General features: G+C 50.0%; 4 protein-coding genes across 4 annotated transcripts; 2 read left to right on the top strand and 2 right to left on the bottom strand. All coding sequences in view use genetic code 12, as the record gives it.

Annotated features, from left to right (window-relative positions):
- Positions 1 to 147: 147 nt before the first annotated feature.
- On the bottom strand, positions 148 to 1,893 carry RET2 (coatomer subunit delta; the record flags this gene model as incomplete). The annotated part of the gene is made up of 1 exon (XM_025483402.1): positions 148 to 1,893. One exon carries the CDS (start codon positions 1,891 to 1,893, stop codon positions 148 to 150), a length of 1,746 nt encoding a protein of 581 aa, XP_025337615.1.
- A 477-nt stretch (positions 1,894 to 2,370) lies between these two features.
- CXQ87_004970 (uncharacterized protein) lies at positions 2,371 to 3,672 on the bottom strand (the record flags this gene model as incomplete). Its single annotated transcript, XM_025483401.1, has 1 exon — positions 2,371 to 3,672. The coding sequence occupies one exon, from the start codon at positions 3,670 to 3,672 to the stop codon at positions 2,371 to 2,373; it is 1,302 nt and encodes a 433-aa protein (XP_025337614.1).
- Positions 3,673 to 7,774: 4,102 nt separating this feature from the next.
- On the top strand, positions 7,775 to 8,806 carry CXQ87_004969 (uncharacterized protein; the record flags this gene model as incomplete). The annotated part of the gene is made up of 2 exons (XM_025483400.1): positions 7,775 to 8,042; positions 8,658 to 8,806. 2 exons carry the CDS (start codon positions 7,775 to 7,777, stop codon positions 8,804 to 8,806), a joined length of 417 nt encoding a protein of 138 aa, XP_025337613.1.
- A 669-nt stretch (positions 8,807 to 9,475) lies between these two features.
- Positions 9,476 to 13,413, top strand: CXQ87_004968 (uncharacterized protein; the record flags this gene model as incomplete). The annotated part of the gene is made up of 2 exons (XM_025483399.1): positions 9,476 to 10,832; positions 12,023 to 13,413. 2 exons carry the CDS (start codon positions 9,476 to 9,478, stop codon positions 13,411 to 13,413), a joined length of 2,748 nt encoding a protein of 915 aa, XP_025337612.1.
- Between the last annotated feature and the right edge of the window lie 59 nt (positions 13,414 to 13,472).

Here is a 13,472-nt window from a genome sequence, read left to right as displayed (position 1 = left end):
TGATATGTTTTGTAGATGTGCATCAATTTCGCTGTCTGTAATCATTTCAGAACCCCTAAATCTCCCACTACATTTCTGAGTATTCTACCCTCGGTAGCATTTTTCTTTTGACTTCTTAGCTGCTATCTATTTTCCCTGGTAGTATTTTTACTGCACCGTGTACAGCTCCGTGACAACATTCAGATGCAAAGTAAATGGCAAGGATGCCTCGTCTTCATCGGCAGTGGTAACGTCCAACACCTGCACTTTTCCGAAAGCGACGTCGGCTTCCGTAACGCCCTCGGTTCTATGGATCTCAATGTCCACCAGGATAGGGAACAATGAGTCTTCGTCAACAGCGGGAATGGAGAATTGGAATGTACCCAGAGGGTTGTCGAGAGGGATCAGAGCCAACTCGAAGACAACGCCGCCCTCAGTGTTCTCGTAGCTCACCAGCGCACCACTCTCATCTTCTAGCAGGACATCATCCAGCTCTATTGGCACAATTATACGGACATTGTCAATGCTTTCCTGCGAAGGATGGGAATCAATGAAGCTTTGAGGAATTTCGTACTCCAATGTGACGTCAGCGACGCCATCGTTCACGCCGACCCATGCGGTCACCAAAAGAGGGACCATGTGGTCGCTGGAGCTTTCAGTGGCTCTCCAACGCAACACACCCGAGCTCTGGTCGTTACTAGGGAATGGCTTGGCCTTGTCGGTCATGGCAATGACACTCAGCTTGTTGAACAAGGCTTTGTCCACCTTAGGATGTGTTTTGTACTGGATACCCTGGACGGAACCAGTCTTTAATAGGATCTTACACTTGGCAAGCAGAGGGTCGTTGATACGCAACAGCAAGTCACCCTTCACCTCTGACGTAACAACTGAGCCCTCACGAGAGATGTCAGCGGTGACCTTCTCGGTGACTGTGAGTAATATACCATCATTATGAGGCTTGGAAGTACTTTGAGGAGCAGGTGAGGCAGTAGCTGAAGCAAAGTCTGACTGGATGGCTGGAGATGCTGCAGCGGCAGCTCTAGATGCCACAGGTGCTTGTGCGGTTTCCTGAGCGGGTTTCACGAGATCGGAAACCAAAGAGGCACCACCAGCGAATGGAGTGTTTGTGGTGAGCAATGGCTGAGAGTGGGGGTCATGGTGGGCAACCTTGCCTGCCTTCTTGCCCAATTGCAAGCCAGCGCCGCTGGAAGCACCCAATTTTCTGGATAACAAGTCAGGAGCTCCGCCACCTACGTCGCTTTCAACATGAGCGCTAGTGTCATATGAAGGCGTGTTGTTGGTAGGGTAACCGTAAGTGACATTGTTGGCAGCAGCGGCAGCGGCGGCCGATTGGGATCCAAACATCGCCAGCTGTTGCTGTTCCATATTTTTGCGAGCAAGCTCCTTACGCTGGATCTCCTTTGCTCTTCTTCTGCGCTCTTCAATCGCCTCCAACTCCTTGTTTCTCTCGATGATCTCCTGGATCTTCTCCTCATGCGAGTCCATTTCCAAGTAAGTTTGAACCTGGGACAAGGTGAGCTTTTCCTTGTAGCCCAATGTGGCGATCTCGTCGAACGCCGACAAGATCTCGAAAGCATTGTCTAGCAACTCTTTTTCATCGATACTTCTCACCACATTCAGCACAACAGATACAAAAAGGTGCAACGTGTCGATATCTTGCAAGATGTTCAGCTGTTTGTTGGTCAAAACAACCACGTAGAACTCTTCCAACGGCTGGTACACGTATCTGACGGATTCGTCTTCCACGGTGGTGTTTTGAGATCCCAGTTGAGAAAGAAGTCCTGGAAAGTTGGCCAAAAGCGCCGTAATTCTGTCCTTGTCAATGTGTCTGAACAGCCTCGAAAGGAGCGCTTTGCCACCATGGGTACATATACAAGCTGCTAGGACGACCATGATGAATTGAGATAGCTCGGTTTGAGTTGATCTTGAAAGTACTGTTTTTTTGACACGCACCCAATCTGTGGCGTGCGCGGTTCAAAAGTGCCGTAGTGATTGGATGTGTGAAGGGGAACGAATTATGGGTGAATCATCAATAACAGTGAGGCAAGAAAGGTCTACAATCTTTTGTTTTTGTTTGAGGAAGCATGGTAAAAGTATAAATAGTGTTGATTTCGGAAGAATTGACCATCTGAGGCGACAGGCCTCTTTAGCTGTTCACTGTAAATGGCTGCGAAATTTTCCATTCCATTAAACTTTCAACGGTCAAAGTCCTAGATTGCAATATCACCCTTTCGGCGAACTAATGGATGGCTGCTTTGGTAGGCTGATCTCAATTACAACTTCAACGTTCCGAAGTATTATTGTTATTCAGAACGACAAACCGCTCACCCCATATACTCTATCAAACCACTACTTTGAAGCCGTTCCCCTTTACTCCAGCACAGCAACCAGAGACGAGATTTCCTGCGGCTGCGACGTTTGAGGTGTCGATGCACGAAGTGCTCTTTCCTTCTTCAACTTCTCCATCTCCAGTTCGATTTCAGGCATCAACATCTGATAGTCAGCTTTTCTAGCCCTCACACGAGCCTCTCGAAGAAGACGCTCTGCATCATCTAGTTTGCCAGTATGAAGCTGGATCACGCCCATGCCGTAGGTGGCAAGAGATGCGGTTTCTTTGATCTCGGGGTATGTAGCCGAGATGGGGATATTGTCACAGCCGGTTGCCACGGCCTTATATGTCATGAGAGCAGTTTCTGTAAGCTGCTTTATGGAATCCTCAAGGTGGTTACGTGACTTGATGTCCTCTTCGGTCAAGTGGTCGTACACCTTCTTTTCAAGCGCAGCTTTCTCGTCAGCGCTCAACTTGGACCTGTTTGTCCATGATTCCGCAGAAACACCGGCATTCTCGGCCCAGATTTTTTGCAATTGGTGAAGCGCTGCCTCTCTTTTCTCCATCACCATATAAAGTGCCGAAGCTGTGTTACACTGCGAGAGCATCAACTTGTCTGGTGCCATATTGGCAGCCATCATATCTGTCGTCAGTTGCATTCTTGCCCAAAGCGCAGTTTCAAGGTCACCAATCTGGTAGCTGTGAATGGCCAAGAGGTCACACAAGGCGAAGTATTCCTCGGCATATGGATAGAAGGCATCTGGATTGCTTTCAAATGGCAAACGTTCCTTGAGCTTCTCGAACTCTTTGTTCCCTGAAACAGCGGCAGCAACGACGTCACCCGCCATCTTCAGCGCTATGTTATCATGAGCCACGACGTAATTGGCGAAAAGCGATGCTCTCAAAACCTGAGGCATGCTATCCATGAAGTCGGCAGCTTTCAAAATCGTCCGCAATGCTCTTTGAATCAAGTGCTCACGGTGGAACTGTGACTTGATCTTCTGACCATACTCAGAGTCTGGAGGTGCTGTAAGCACAAGCAAGTAATGGGTGTTGAGTTCTGTAAGCATGAAAACCACATCGTCGTCCATACCCAAGCGCTCGTACATTTCGGCGATTTTCAATTGGATTCCAGTGTACTCGTCGCTCAACCTGTCCATGCCCAACTTGTCACACTCAGCTAACGCCTCCAAATAATGCTTCAAGGCTAGTTCCCAATCGGCATCACCCTTATTGGACTCAGCCCAGAGACCCTTTCTTAATATCTTCGCCACCAGCAGCGGAAAAGTGTGTTTGGGCCAGAAGAAATAGTATGCAAAGGTTCCCACCGTGACCAAGGCCATGGTGAAGTAAAGCAGCTTCTTGAATCTAGAAGGCTGATTCACATCGGGAAGATGAGGGTATTGATTATAGTGAACATTCCGTTGTAAGCGGATTCTCGGAAAATTCCGAGCAAGTGGCACTCTGCCGGGCTTGACCTGCCTTAATTGTGTTTTTAGCGTTCTGGCAAGCATACCGATTCGATCTGGAGATCTCTCGATTCTATGTGATACTAGGGAGGTACGGGTGCAACGTTGGAATGGCTGCGAAAACCTGGTACTTCTGGAAGCTTGAGTAAGTGAGTTTTCTGGGGAGGGCGCTGGTAGAGTGAAAAGTTGAAATAGTTTTAGGACTTGAATTATAAGATAATTTCTAAGGCTTAAAATTGTGTAAAAAGTTGAGTTTTTTGAACTTTTGCAAACTAAATAGGTTTGTCAACTGGTGAGTACTTACCGGAAGAACCATGAATCGAGAAATGAGGGCTCACAACTTCAACACTATCTACTATTCTAGTTCAAGTGCGCTGGAGACAAAAATGTCTTTGAGGTCGAAGATCATGGCAGGGCTTTTCTAAAATTCATATTGGCTGTATTCCATGTCTGGATTTATAACTAATCCTGATCAGGCTCAGTTCTACTACCTTACCTCTAACGTGCTCAACCGAGCCGTCAATCAAATTGCACCAAAAATTACATGATCAACAGGGCCAGACCGGATGTAAGATTTCATGATGTAACCTTTCATGCGGTCAGAAACAAGTATCTTTGCATTCCTTTTCGTTTTCGGCTGCACCACAGAGTTGGATTGTGTCACTTATGGTATAATAGCTCCTAAGTGTTTGAATTATCGCAACTGATCTGGACCCTGAGCCCCTCGTGAATTCAAATTTATAAGATCTCCTTGAAGGTCTCTCTAGAGAGATGCCGAACGTTCCTGTAATTGAGGGAGTTAGGGTAAAAGCAATAATGTTAGATGCTTCATAAGCCCCAACCGCCTTGCTCGTAGGGCCTCTGAGGTCATTTTACGTACATGAGAAAAGAAAAAAGAATCGGAGAAACGTGGATTATTTAAACTCTGGTGGACCTTCAGCTCTCCGGATATAATTCTTTCCTTTTTCAGGGTTGGCATTAACACCAACATTTAAAAAGAGTGTCTGATACAATGGCATCTAAAGTGCGTTACGGTTAGTCTGATCCCGCCCGATTGCCACTAATAACTTGGTTCACTTGAATGGATCTTCATGAAGCTGCTGAATATTCTGAAACTATCTGAAGGGAAGGGAAGGCAAGGGTTAAACCTAGCCAATTGGTTTTCGAAACCGATATTGCTCAGTTGCGTTTCACGTTGAACGTCTTAGCAATGATGCCCGAAAATGAACACCCAATGAAGAACATTAGACTTGCTGGTTTCAGGGCCGCTATTTGTATCTATAATTTCACTTGATGCTGAATCAGCACATTTAGCTTTGAGCAGTATCTTTTGGTTACCAGCAGCGTGGCATCATAATAATCAAGGGAACAAATCTGCCAATTCAATTGAGCAGATTGATCTTTCCTTTAGCCTCATATCAAATACAGCTTTTTTTCAACTTGCAATTGAGTTTTGTCTGTCCCGGCAAAGGTACCGCTTTCCCACCTCAGACGCTCCGTCTTGCGGCTAAAGCTAATTAAAGACAAGACTCCGCCCAAAGTCCGTGTGTCAATACCCTAAGATCGACATTGTTAAGCTAGCCGAAAGCTTACAAAAATTGTTCCATACATCAGACAAACAGGTGACGCTAGGGAAACACAATGAGTGAGAAAGCCTAATTGGAAAAAGCAAAGTCCGAGCAATTCACATGGGAAGCCAACAAACCAGGAAAAGACCCTGCGCCCGGAGATAATACATAACCAAACATGAAGAAAATGCAATAGGGAAAACGCCACTAACCTGCTCTTGGGGTACGCAGACGCAGGGACAAGAGTCCAGGACGAAATTTACCACATGGGGGCCACATGAGACTCGGCAAGGACAAGCGGCGGCAAAACGGACCGCACATCCTCGGGGTGGTCTCGAAACCGTCGGATAGAAGGTTTGGAACGTGGAAGAGAACAGCGATGAAGCAGAGTTTCCAGAGCTTATTTAGCGTTAAAGGAAGGGACGGAGCAGTGCAGAACAAGTGGTTATAAGTCAATTGGCGAGATAAAACGGAGCAAAAAAAGGGGGATTGTCGGGGCATCTTATGATAATCGAAGGTGTTTCTGATGCACGGGAGACCCCAAAAGCGGACCGCAGGTTGACGCAAAAAGGTGTACGAAAACAAAGATGGCACAAAACCACAGCGTCGGTCAAGACCAAGACAATTCTAAAATTCCCGTAATTCGCTTATCAGGCCAGAGCTCCAGATGGGAGGCGACTGAAGCGAGGAAAGCCTCGGGAACCAAACCGTGGTTCATTAATTTTTTTTTTTTTGGTACTGAAACCAAGCGAGACGCAGGGTGCTTCACCGAGGGTATTCACAGGAGCAAGAATGCACAAGACCGCACTCATAACCAGACGCTGGGAACAAGGCTTACGATGGAACAGATTTCGATTCTGGGCTTAGTGGTGTTCCCCAGTCTGGAACAGGCAATTTGGGGCCACAGAGCAAGAAACGAAAGGCGCCGTTTTGCACCCAAAGCCTCAGTTCCCTTGACAACGGCCACAGTGTTGCAGACGCAACCGCACGGGCTACAAAGGGATTCTGGTTGGTTGCAAGGAGAAACGCCAGTTACGGGAACAATGGAAGCGGTGGGAGCCCAGCAGCACCTGGCAACGGCGTAGGGTGTTTCTGAGGCACCGCCGTGCGGTCACGCAGCGAATACGGTAGCAGGATTCGTTTTTTTTTTTTTTTTTTTTTTTTTTTGTTTTTTTTTTTTCTTATCACAATAATCGACGTTGCCGCTGTTTCAAATGTAACATGGCAGGTGCGAGCTTCACTGACAGGCCTCGCGCAGGTTGCGTCAATAAGACCGAGTGCAAGTGCAAAAAAAAATAATAAGTTGGCCCAGGAGCAAGGAAATGCAAAACGGCACCAAGTGTGGAGAGCCACCTCTCCTTCGCCAAAAATCCATGTTTTTGCTTGTCTAAACCGCTGCTTCACCAGCCTCGAGCAATGTAACGCTGTGCAGCAAGCGCAAGAAGAAAGTGCAGACGGCACCCTCGAAAGTGGCTGCGCAAGAGAAGAATCGGAAAGTTACAACGGGAAAGGCCAAAGGAAACCGGCTTGGCCTGGAGAGGCGGGCCGCAGCAGACGCCCATGTGCCGCTGTGACAAAGGTGGTGAAAAAAAGGAATCAATTACGGTGGAGAAATAATTACGGTGGAGGTGTTTTCGTTCATGTGGGCCACACGCCAAAAGGCCACTTTAGCCGCGGAAGGGTCCGATTTTCGAGGGTAGCTGCAAACCGTGGTTACGAAGGGTTAGGCAGCCTGCTTCCCCAGAAGGCAAATCGGTGGTGGATTCAGGGTGGAAAGGTGGCTAAGGAGTGAAAGTACCAACTGGATGCAATTGATCAAATTCACCTTTTGTTGCAATTGTCGAAAGCGAAACGGCGGCACCCTTCAAGGTCCTTTTTGAGCAGTCGTGTTGTGGTGACGCAGAAGTCTTGGCTTGAGCACTGGCCAGACTGCTAGGCACTGGAGGAGAGCACGGGCTGCTCTGCGCTGGCTAAAACCTTCGGTTAAATCGACCATGGGCTTCACAACGGTGTAGTGACAGACGTAGATACGGTTTGACAATGGCGTGTTTCAACGGCGTTGCATGGGGCATGGGGTCCAGGGGCGGCAGTGTCGGAACACTCCCAGGAGCTAAATACTACCGTGGGCTTAATCTGACCGGGTGGTCCATTGAATGGTTCAGTTAGATTGGCTCGTTTGCAGCCATTGCGATTTCGCAGCCAGTCCAGTGCAGCAGACCCAAGGGAGGCAGCCGAAAGAGCTCAAACTGGGTATTTTTCGAAGTAAATTCGCCAATCAGATTGACGAACATCACAACGAAAACAACCCGTATTAACCCCCCACCTCCCTGGCTTCCTTTCCCTGGGGGCCTGCGTATGGGCCCATCGCCATCAGCATCACCAAACATCACCAGTACACCGCTTTCTTCATGTCCAACATCATCAACGTCTTCAATCCTCCGCCCTCCCGCCTGCTAGGCGACGAGGAGTGCCTCGGGTGCACGGCTGTGCAGCTGGTGGTTTGTCTAGGCGGCGGAGGCTACTTTTTGCTGTCTCTTCCTTTCAAAGGCAAGAACGGCACGGTGGACTTGAGAAAACATCCGATCTGGTTCCAGAGAGGAGTCCGTGGCGTGGGCATTGGTCTTGTGGCCTTGGGCATGTACCGTTTGGGCGAGGTGGTGCAGATCTACTCGAAGCGTAACTGGCTCTAGGCAGTAGGAGATCAGGGACGGTAAATGAACGATAACAGCGATAATCGGCCAATGGCGATCAACGGAGAAAACGATCAATGAATGAATCAATGGATGTAAATAGCAATGGGACTTGTACATACGGATGTGTAGGCTGCCTTACCTCAGGAAGCGAGGCTGGATATCAATTTGAAGTCTTCCTTAGAGACAAAACTCAACAATCGTTACGATACTGGACGTACGACACTGCATCAAAATACCCACCCATTCCAGCTAATCCGATTTGGATGGGTTCTGCCAGGATTCCATTGATAGACGTCAGTCTCCATTGGCCAGTCTCCCCGTCTTCCAACCACTGTATTGTTCCCCAGGCATCAGACCAAGTCCCCCTCCGAACGATCCCCTCCGAATGACTCTTTCTCGTATTCTCCAAATCAGCCAGAATCCACATCGTCACAGCAAGAGTTCAGAGTCGTACAAGGCAACTGTCCCCTCTTTTGGGGACCCTGCGCTGCCGAATCTCCACCTATTTAACTTGCTAATGACCCTGGACCAACCACGGAATTGCAACTGGGGAGGTGGACGGAAGTGTTCAGTTCGCAGCCATACAAACGCTGCCAAGGAAGAAGGAAAGAGGAGGCGGCGCTTCAGCCCAGTGTGAGAAACAAAACAAGGGCTTATGGAACAAAGCCTAGAGACTGGTCCATGCAAAGAAACCCACCCACGCAACACATCCCAACAAGTTTGGAGAGGGAAGGAAACGCCCTTTGATTGAGCACATTAGTGGAAATGGCAGAAACGAATAACTCCGTGCATGCGCCGCAAACACCCCGTTTCCAATATAGAAGGTCCTGTTTTGAGAAGGCCAGACCAGTGCCCAATTGGTCGCCAGGGTCCTGATTCTAGCAACGGTACATGGACTAGTTTGCATGTCTGTGGTTAGGGCAACCGGGCCATGCACGCGGGCCTCCACATCTGCACGCGTATGCACGGCTGCATGGGGCACGAAGTGGCACGAAGTGGCCCGTGGCGGGATCCCAGAAACCTATGAATTCGATAGTGACGCTCTCCATGCCACGGCAACCACGGCAATGTAATTTTTGTCAACTTTGCCCAGGTAGATCGCTCAAAAGTGTCCACCGTCTTCGCTGCCAATTCCGAGGGTATGCGTCTGCAGGGTTGCAGCACATGAATACATCCAGACGCACAGCACCGACCCAGCTACAGATATCGCAGCGCCGGCGGATAAGATGCTGTTTGAATTGTTCTTTTTTTTTTTTTTTTTTTTTTTTTTCTTACGGCTCCATTTAAAGAGCCCGTCCCCAGTAAACCCCAGCCCACATCCATGGGACGCGATCCCCTTCTCCAGCTTCCTCACATTCACGCCTCCTCGATCGCCTCTAGATCACCTCTGCAACCCATCCTCAATCTCCCCTTATCATGGACCAGTTCGTGGAGGCAGACAATATCAAACAGGGCTACCTGGTTCCAAACCAGGAGTACCAGCCCATGGACAAGTTCTACCCTCCCGAGCTAAATGCACCCCAGGGCGCCCCACAGCCAAACGGTGCCCCACCACAAAATCTCCAAAACGGCGTAAACATGGCGGCAGGACACCCAAACCCACCGAATCACCAACTCCCACTTCCCCCACATCTCCAAAACCCGCCACTTCAGCCCCAGTTTTTCCCATCTTTTCCGGCGCAGATGCCTTACTCAGGAAATATGGACGACCCGCGCTGTGTACCTCAGGACGCCATGTCACTGGTGAGAGACTTGCAAAACAACCGCATGCGAGGACTCTACGGCTACCCTGGCGGGTACGTGCCTCAGGTGAACAAAACGGAGCTGCCCAGCCAGCCGACCTCGTCCGAATACAGCCCGATGAAAAAGGAAGACCACGGTCTAGTGCTGCTCATCCCACCGTTGCATGTTCAGCAGAAAAACGCCTCCAAGGAAGAAATAGAGAACCACCACCATGCCGTCACCACCAAGTGCCTGCGTTGCAAAAAGGACTTTGTGCAGAGCTTCGTCAAGGGCAAGAACGGGAAACCCGACGGAGAACCCAAGATCTACAAGTTGTGCCACCACTGTCGAGACTTGCAGAGACAGAGATCCCGAAGGTGGCAGAAGAAGACCAAGGACAAGCAGGGAGCGTGTCGTCGTTGTGGAGGAACCATATCCGAGGAAGAACAAAACTACGTTCTTTGTCCACAGTGTCGAGAGTCGCTACGGCTCCGAAAGGCCAATAGGGCTGCTCAGGGCAAGTGTGTGCACTGCCTGGGGCCCATTGGTGCGCTGATAATCGGGGACAAACTGGGCGAAAGGCGGTCCCACACGGGCCTGTTCAAGGTGTGCCAGCGGTGTAGAGAAAACGACAAAATCAGACGAACCAACTTGGAGCGCATGGGCAATTGCAACCGTTGCGCCAAGGCCTTGGACCCGTCGCAGCAAGGAAAGCACAAGGTGTGTACGTCGTGCCGCCAGAAGAAGAAGAAGGGTGCTCTGCTGCTGCCTCTGGAGCCCGATAGCTCTTTGGGCATAGAGATGCCTGTTTTCCAGAACCACACTGTCCAGAGCATGCCCCTGCAGAACATGCCTCTGCTCCAGCCCCAGGCGCCCATGGGCATCGGCTATCCTATGGCAATGGGCCAGCAGATGGGCCAAATGGGTCAGATGGGTCAGCAGCCGGGTCTTGGCCTGGACTACTACCAGTACAGCCAGCCTGTGCAACATCTTCCGCAGCCCATGCAGATGCCTCAGGACCAAAACCAGTCTTCGTTTTCCGTTCGCGGACGTCTCCAATAGTGCCATTGTCGGAGAAGTAGCGACAATCCCGGTGACTGGTGGACCGTGTGGAGGTGCGAAGTGGTGATAATGAGCAGAGGGGTTGTCAGTGGTTGAAAGTGTTTGGGAAACGGAAATTTTGGAGGTTTGCTTTTCTGAACTGTTGTGTTTGGCTCTGAATTGAGCGTTGGAATATTCAGACTTGCACCGTCAGATGGGCATGCAAAAGATAATTGTCCACGATTTCTGAATTTTCAGTCTTTTCGCTGCTGTAAACTACCACAGCGATCTCTCGAAAGCTTATTTTGAAGCGGTTTTTTTATTCCCCAAATTGCTGCAAATATCCATCCAAACTACCCCAAAGACATTTTCAACGGCTACCCTGGCTTCCCCGGCTTCCCCTATGGCTCGCTGGCATCTCACTACCGCCTCCTCCAATATATTCAAATACCAACGATCACTAGAGCCACCTGTCGGTCTCAACCGTGGTATGCGCCGCCCATGGCCGACTAATCGTGGATCAACGTACCCCAGGACAATCCTACAGCTGCAGCGGTGCTAATCCGGGCTTTGCCCTTTGGACAATGGCGCCTGATTTGGATCGCAGAATTGGTCGAATCAGGAAAAGCCCTCTTTGGCCTACTGGTGTTGACCATACTGCTATGAAACACACAATCGGCGAGACATCGATAAACAAATAATGCAACATTCAGCAGAGCCAGCGGCTCCTGGCAGCTCTAGCCGACCCGCCGCTTTGGACCCAATTCCCCTTTCTACCGGTGGTTCTGGCTTCCAGGTCCCATCTCAAGTACGCTCTACCAGAGCCACAACAGTACATAGACGCCCTGCCACGCCACAGCTAATAAGTAATGGAATTCCCCAGCACGCCAGCCCTGTGGTATCTAGCCTAATAGACTCTTTTTAGACATTCCTGGTGCACCATTTGCTCAATGGCATACTACCTAATCGTACCACACGCACTCCATTTTCTATATCTACAACACCCAAACGTACTACTTCCCAAAAGCACCACCACACCCCGCCACAGCAATACACACTCGGCGCGGGTACCAAAAGAAACATTGGCATTGCAGATTTCCCAAATTTTTTTTAAAAAAATCAAAACCCCCTCTGCACCATCCGTCCTCATATCCACGAGCTGCCCGCCCTGCACTCTCACCATCAACTCACATTCTCGAGAAGTTGCTCTTGAACAAAAAACCAGCTCCATGCAGCTGAACAACCTGTCACAAACGTCCCTCTCCTCTCGGGACAAGGACCTTCCTCCCGTGCCTCCTTTGGACACAGCCCGACCTGCTGCTTTTCTGCTAGCTTCTCCTACAAGCCCAGCAGACGTGCTGGCACTGGAAATGGCCCGATTCCAGAAACTCAAGGCCCAGCAGCAGAAAAAGAAGACCCGTCCGGCGCCGTTGCTCAACTTGGACAAGGCCAAGCAGCCGCAGCTGAATTTCGTGGAATCGTTGAAAACGCTAGACATTCTGGACGAGCCCCAGACCCGAAAGAGACAGACCGTGATCAGCTCCATCTCTCCGACAAAGCTGGTGTACACGCCTTCGCCTCGAGACCAGAAGTTGCCTATATGGGGGTCGGCGTCGCCCGTGGCCACCACGTATGGCTCTCTGGGCTACGATCTCAGAGACGAGAAGTTTGTCCATTTAAAGGACTTAGGTCTGGGCAACCTGGGGGTGGTGCTGAAGGTGCTCCATGTGCCGCTGCAGAAAACCATGGCCCGCAAGATCATCCACATTGAAAGCAAACAAGACGTTCAGACCCAGATCATTCGGGAACTACGGATAATGCACGAGGTGAGGTCGCCCTTTATCATCGAGTTCTACGGCGCCTTTCTCCGGCCCAACAACTCCATCGTGCTATGCATGGAATACTGCAACTGCGGAGCTCTCGACAAGATCCTTCTGCTCTGCGATAACGGCCAGTTCCCCGTTCCGGCGCTCAAAAAGGCGCTGTATTCCATTCTCAGCGGCCTAACGTACCTCTACAACACACACAAAATCATCCACCGTGACATCAAGCCCTCCAACGTGTTGATGACCCACAAGGGCGAGTTCAAGCTCTGTGACTTTGGCGTCAGCCGAGAACTCACCAATTCCATCCTCATGGCCGACACTTTTGTGGGCACCTCCACCTACATGTCGCCTGAGCGTATCCAGGGTCTCACCTATGGCGTCAAATCAGACATTTGGTCCATGGGTCTCATGCTATATGAGCTTGCCACGGGTAAGAGCATATGGGTAGACGACGATGCCGACCAGTCCAAGCCGGCAGGCCCCGAGGGGATCTTGGACTTGCTTCAGCGTATCGTCAACGAAGACCCACCTTGTCTTTCGAACAAAACCAACAAGCTCACTGGAGCGCCGTACGAGCCAGACTTGTGTGAGTTCATCGAGTCTTGTTTGGTGAAGGACGATGCAAAGAGAAAATCGCCCCAGGAGCTTCTCGCCAACGAGCAAGGTTTCCTCAAGGGCGTTCCCGAAGGCGTCTACGATAAAGACGTCAAGGCATGGGCCAAGACAATCCGCAAGCGGAACAAGGAGAAAAACGAGGCCTCTTAGGCTCTGGCATGTAGTGTCTATAAATCATAAGTCATCAGCATCACGACATTAAGTCGCTG

Source organism: Candidozyma duobushaemuli (assembly GCF_002926085.2).
Source record: "Candidozyma duobushaemuli strain B09383 chromosome Unknown F_B09383, whole genome shotgun sequence".
NCBI lineage: Eukaryota > Fungi > Ascomycota > Pichiomycetes > Serinales > Metschnikowiaceae > Candidozyma > Candidozyma duobushaemuli.
The sequence above is the reverse complement of the archived record's forward strand: the minus strand, read 5'-3'. Positions and strand labels throughout refer to the sequence as shown.